At 47.1% G+C, this 6,325-nt stretch overlaps 1 protein-coding gene across 1 annotated transcript; it reads left to right on the plus strand.

Moving 5' to 3' along the window:
• The first annotated feature begins 1,836 nt into the window (after window positions 1–1,836).
• nog2 (noggin 2) lies at window positions 1,837–4,696 on the plus strand. The gene has a single exon (XM_083787162.1). It carries the CDS (start codon window positions 3,298–3,300, stop codon window positions 3,946–3,948), a length of 651 nt encoding a protein of 216 aa, XP_083643288.1. The 5' UTR covers window positions 1,837–3,297; the 3' UTR covers window positions 3,949–4,696.
• Window positions 4,697–6,325: the final 1,629 nt, after the last annotated feature.

Below are 6,325 nucleotides of genomic sequence, written 5' to 3' on the forward strand. Positions count from 1 at the left end.
CTGAGACCTGTCTACTCTAGACAACTAATCATTAGCCAGCTTATGACTCTGTGTGTGTGTGTGTGTGTGTGTGTGTGTGTGTGTGTGTGTGTGTGTGTGTGTGTGTGTGTGTGTGTGTGTGTGCGCGCGCGCGCGCGTGGGCTTTGCCCACACTGTTCACAGTGAAAATACAATCTTACAATATTAAATTGTATATAATATACAATATAATCTTTCAGTTAATACAGTAAGTTAATGAGTTATACCATGGTTAATTATACCAAACGACTGACTTTCTCAAGTCTCCATGATATGGAATGAAAAGCCCCTCCTATGTCCAGCTTTGAGGGTTTGTGTAAACACAAACATTGTCTTGACACAAACATTGAATGCCATTGACAATGAATGGCCAGTTTTTAGTGTTTGTCCCAACACAAACATTACGTAAACATTGAAGACAAAAGTGCACGGATGCAAATTGTGATTGGCTGGAATGAGATGACGTAAGAGCACCCCTCACTTCACACGGGTGTGATTTTTATTTATTTATATCAGGGCAAATTATTTGGCGCATAATATGTCCCACGTTATATTTTGTAGGTCACTGATCACAAAGCAGCTGAGGTATTTCCCTCAAGTCAGGCCGTATAGGTATGAGTGCACATTCTTTCCACATACACTCAAGCATGAGCAGTCACACAGTCAGAGTCTGAGTGGATGGACGGGGAGCCCCTCGCTGGATGTGGTGGGTTCCCTTCACCGTGCTGGATCGACGCCCCCTAGCGACCACTACAAAAACACACGCACAATGACAACAGAGAAGAACACGAGCCAACCTGTACATTGTGCAGGATCATTCAGCACCACAGCGGCAAAAGGTGTATACAGTTTGGTTAGATTTTATTCAGGACTGAAACGAGTTGACAAGTGTATTTCAATGTGTACATAAGCCTAATATGGCATATAGGCTGATATTTAAATTCCAGACTGCCATAATAATCCAAATAAATCTGGAATTTAAATATCAGTTCAATTAACACAATATAAATTGATGGCGTTGATACCTCTTCTTGGTATTTAAAAATAGTTTATTCTCTTGTTTTTTTGCTTTATACTTTTTTAGACATAGGACTATCTTATTTCAATGGCATTATACTCTATTATAGGCTGACCGCACATGAAGGCATTATAGTTCAAGCTAAGTAGACTGTGTGCAATAGCATGACCTTCCTACAGACTGTGGTTAGTTAACATGGGAAAGGTACGAGTTAGTTATCCGTGACCGTTTATAGGCTTTAATTGGGCGCCTATTTTGTGACCCCTGGGTTCAACTGGCTAATTCCTGTGTAGACCCAAATCCTGTCGAACAAGGCTGGAATGTGATGCCCGTTTTCCGTGTAAAAAAAGAAAAGAAAAGGGGGAAAAAGTCTACTAAACGTTTCCCACACATCTCATGGGAATGTTCATAGGAAACGCTTAAGTACTTCAATTAAGTATTAACACGTATTGAACCTATTAGTGCATAATAGGTGATGCAGGACACTGAAGACAGAGAAAATGCGGGAAAGACAAGAGTAGGCCTAGCCTATAATATGACCTACTTTAGGAGTATTTCATGGAGAAAAAAAAGAAAATGTATAATATGCATAACTCGGTTGGGGGGTGTGGAATATCAGAATAACTGTCAGGAGGAATAAAAAGAACTCGGCGGCTTTAGGACCCGGGCTGATCCCTGTGATTGTGGCCGATATTTTTCCACGTTGTGCGGGGAGGGGTGGTGGGGAGGGGGCCGCTGTCAATCATAGTGAAAGTGGCAGTGGTGGGCAGGCCCCGCTGACACTTTGTACCGTCGGAGGGGGATATTTAACTTGGGATTGAGCGCCTGCTCGCAACAGACACACTCACACACAGTGTGCCTAAGCAAAGAAACGCTCCCCGCGCCAAGTCTACTCTCAGACCTCCTGAAGTAGGAGCTTGTCAGTAGGAGCTACTGTACCAGGCTATCAAAGCAGTGGAAGCTCTCCCCCAGGAATTGACGCTTTGCTCTCCGACCCGGCCAGAGACAGGCGGCTCTCCAGCTTTTTGGGACACTATAGCCTTCGCCATGCAACCGCGGCGGGACCTGGAGCTATTCTGAGAGGAAAACCACGCAATGTCACCGCCGTGAAAGCAAGGGGACTTCGTTCGCACTCGCAGAAAAAGAGAACTTTTCACTTGTCATGGTGCATTTTGCACTTGATATGCATTTAGCGCGCAGTTTGCTGTAAAGACATTTCATCCAGACATTTTCACGCGCACAACCGAGCGTGCTCGGGGAATGTTTAAAGTTCTTATTTCATTTCGTATGTGTGCGTGTGTGTGTATGTGTGTGTGTGCGTGTGTGTGGACAGTGGACCTGCCACATGATTTGGAACGACTCCTGGAAAGATACATGGCTGCTGTGATTTTATAGCTTCTGATTGCCTGCCGTGGCGCGTTATCTTTTTGTGGAGGGAATAAACTAATCCAGTTTTTTGGACATTATCAGTTGACGGTGCTGGAATACCAACACGAGGACTGAGCAGAGGAGAGGTGTCCTCCGTCCATGGATCGTGCGCTCTGCCCTGGGACCTTGTCAAAACCCGAGAGCGCCGTCAGGCCACGTTGAAAGAAGCCACGTTTATAAAAGCCGTGCGTAAAAATAACATTGGCCAAGACGGCCTTCATTGCCGGGCCGGTGACATTTAAAACTTGGTGAAGTACTCTTTTGTGCGCCCTAGCTGCTCTCTCGGGGCGCTCCGGATCTATTTTGTCTCTGTGGAGAACGCGGGATCTTTAGAAACACTTCATTCCATGCAGCTCTCGCCTCAGCCACTGTCATCCAGTCTAGACAATTTGTCGTGGCTTCGAGTCCCTGGGGTAACCATGACAACCGCAAGAAACCCAAAGTGAATCTAAGGGAGAGGGGTGAGGCTGGAGAGAGCGTGAATAGAGTTTTCCCCATTTTGTTTTTGTGCTGTTTTTGTTTAGACTAAACTCTAAACCCCTTTTTTCTTTTTCGTAACTTTTTTTGTGTGTGCTAAGAAGAGGCACCCTTTTCGCGCTGCAAGGTTGCATCAGCGGGCAAATTGCTAAATTGATCGGAGCCCTAAAAAGCAAGCCCTCCGTTCCATGTCATTCAAACCCGACGTGGTCTATTAAAAGTATCGTCTTGCTCGTGGCAGTACTTCGACTATTTATGAAGCCCCGGGCTGCTCATTTCATAGTGCACAGTAGCGGGGAAAAGAACTGAATATTCGACACACAGAGAGCCGCTGCAGCCAAAACAAGAGTTCAAACATGGGCTCCTTCTCACAGACGCTGCTCGTCTACGCGCTGGTGGTGATGTGCGTCCACCTCGGAGTCTCCCAGCATTACCTTCGCCTCCGTCCGTCGCCCAGCGACACCCTCCCCGTGCCCGACCTGAAGGAGGACCCCGACCCGGAGTACGACCCCCGCGAGCAGGACCTGAACGAGAGGACGCTGCGGAAAAAGCTCGGCAGCAACTTCGACCCGACGTTCATGTCCGTCTCGTCGCCCATGGCCATGCAGGTGAACCTCTCTGCGCAGGACACGCAGGTGCGCATGCAGGGACCCATGCCCAACGACATTAAAAAGCTGGACCTCACGGAGACGCCGTACGGCAAGCGGGTCAAGGTGGGCAAGAAGGCCCGCAGGAAATTCCTGCAGTGGCTGTGGACGTACACGCACTGTCCCGTGGTGTACACCTGGAAGGACCTGGGCGTGAGGTTCTGGCCGCGCTACATCAAGGAGGGCAACTGCTTCAGCGAGCGCTCGTGCTCCTTCCCCGAGGGCATGTTCTGCAAGCCGGTCAAGTCGATCACCAAGACGTTCCTGCGGTGGTACTGCCAGGGCTTTTTAAGACAGAAATATTGTACGTGGATACAGGTGCAATACCCAATCATCTCAGAGTGCAAGTGTTCGTGCTGATTTTCTCTCCCTATTGGAAGTAATAGTGGGGGTCGAAGGAGGGGGGGAGGGAGGGGGGGGGGGGGGGGGTGGAGTGGACTGGAAATACGGTTTCTATTGCACTGTTAACTCTCTACAGAGGTGGGCACCATAGCGAATCTATTTTTTTATATAGCATTTTAATTGAAATACCAACATTGTACATATTTAAGAAAAATGCAGCTATTTTTTCTAAATGAACCCAGGACCATATTTTATTTTCAGCCCTGAAAAACGTTGTTTTCGGGGACATATTAAGCACTTCGTAAGGAAGGGCTTCTTTTTATTTTTTATGAGACGTTGAAGATGGAATGCATACACTTCTCCAAGAGGTGGACTTTTTTTCTTTTCTTTTTTCAACTGAACATTGATGCTGACTGTTACTTCACTGCAATGCTGCCTAGAGTTTTTTGTATGATATTAATATCAATAATAATTAAATTGAAAAAAAGTTGAGGATAAAGATATATATAAAGGCGTGAACTCAGCTTTTTTTGGGAATACATAGTATTGTAGAAATAAACAAATCTGTACGTTTTATTTATTATTTTAACGATTGTGAGTATAGAGCATAAGGAAAGAGAATAGCAGAGTATACCAGAAAAAAATAATAATTATGGGAAGATGTCTACTTGAATATTTCTAAAAATAAAAAAATAAAAAAGTAAAACATATCAGTGTACATGTTATGGTTACACGTTTTAGCAATAAAGTCTATCTTTTCAACATGTATTAGTGTCAAGCCATGTTGCTTATAAATGCCTGTCTCTATGCGTGGCCCGAGGGGGCGTGTATATATGAAGTGTGTGGAGCTACACAAGGGTCTGTCCCGCGGAGTGCATGGAATGGAGTCGCTGAATGCACGCACGCACGCAGTGCACACCACAGCCAGCCAGCAGCATGCAGCGGACTGCCTGACGCTCCACGCTGTCACAGTGATTTTAGAAACGGCTGATTTACTGCGTTGTGTAATGCGCAACACATACCGAGAGCGCCGAGTCCACAGAACTGGCATTCATTTGTTTGAACCGGCGGGGATAGACGAGAGAGAGAGAGAGAGAGAGGGAGAGAGAGAGAGAGAGAGGCCACGCATATCCATCTCTCCCAGTCACCCCCTGCCTACGCACACACGCTCATTTCTCGACTCCAAGGTGTTAACATAACGGTAAAATATGATTCAGACATTTCAAACACTGTCAGATGATGAAATGGTGAGGCATGCAGCGCGAGCCAGCCATGCAGGCCAGGCCAGGGGCGTCTGGGGTCTGCTGCTGCTGCCTCTGTGCGCTGGAAGCTCACAGCACAAAGTTCCACTGAGGTATTTGTATAGAGGTGGACTGGAGCAGACCGGCGCCTATTCAAGTCTGACCGCCCCCGAGAGAGGGGGAGAGAGAGAGAGAGAGAGAGAGAGAGAGAGAGAGAGAGAGAGAGAGAGAGACAGAGAGAGAGACAGAGAGAAAACAAAGCCCATAAAACAATGGTCAACTGTTTTTGACGTTAGCAGACTATTAATTGGAGAGCGGGGGTACGCTGTCTGCGAGTTAAAGAGATATGGCCAATTAAAAGCTCTGGAGACATGCGGCGAATTAAGTCCCCATGAAATCAAAGCGGGGAGTCATTTACTCTAAGTAGGGGGTTTTATAGTGTTTATATTATTCTTTAAATACAAATCAACGACTTAAACAGAGCCATGACTAAATGTCTCAAAAAGCTCCCCCCCCCCCCCCCTCCACAAATGTTTCTAAAAGCAGCGATGTAGAGAGTATTTCCACTGAGCGCATCTTGTGCGCGTTAAAGTGATTTGTGCCTTTGCGGCCAGAGTTGGATTTGACACTTGCCGCCCGGTTATTGTGACAGATCCACTGAGGGGATTTGGTAAGGAGAGGAGGAGAGCGGCAGTATGCCAGCGGAGGAGGAGGAGGAGGAGGAGGAGGAGGGGGCTGCTTTCCTTACTGTCAGCTTCTTTCTTGATGATGTCTCGGGGTTTTTAGAAACTGCGTCTCTGACTCGACGGCGCCACTCAGCCGCCCCCTCTCGACTGCGCAGAATGAGGCACTTTGGAGAAACAGTAACCCTTTCAGGCTCTGCCCGAGGAGTATTTTAGAAGCGTGTGAAAGGCTATACGCCGCCCTGGCTCCAGCCAGTTAGGTGCGCACCTTTAGAAACAGCCCCCGCCAGTCGAGTTCAGATGATTCTGGGGCTTGTTATTTTGTGTGTGTCCCCCCCCCCCCCCCCCCTCTCTCTCTCTCTCTCTCTCTCTCTGCCGTGGACTAGGATTTCGTTGTAATTCGATGTGATCCGATCCTGTTCTAGTAAACTACTGATCTCTCTCACTACAATGTTTCCAGCGCTGCATTTC

Source organism: Protomyctophum parallelum (genome assembly GCF_964188405.1).
Source record: "Protomyctophum parallelum genome assembly, chromosome: 17".
In the NCBI taxonomy this organism is placed as follows: Eukaryota; Metazoa; Chordata; class Actinopteri; order Myctophiformes; family Myctophidae; genus Protomyctophum; species Protomyctophum parallelum.

Coding starts and splice junctions, on each gene's coding strand:
- nog2 (XM_083787162.1), top strand. CDS start 3,298: ATGGGCTCCTTCTCACAGACGCTGCTCGTCTACGCGCTGGTGGTGATG.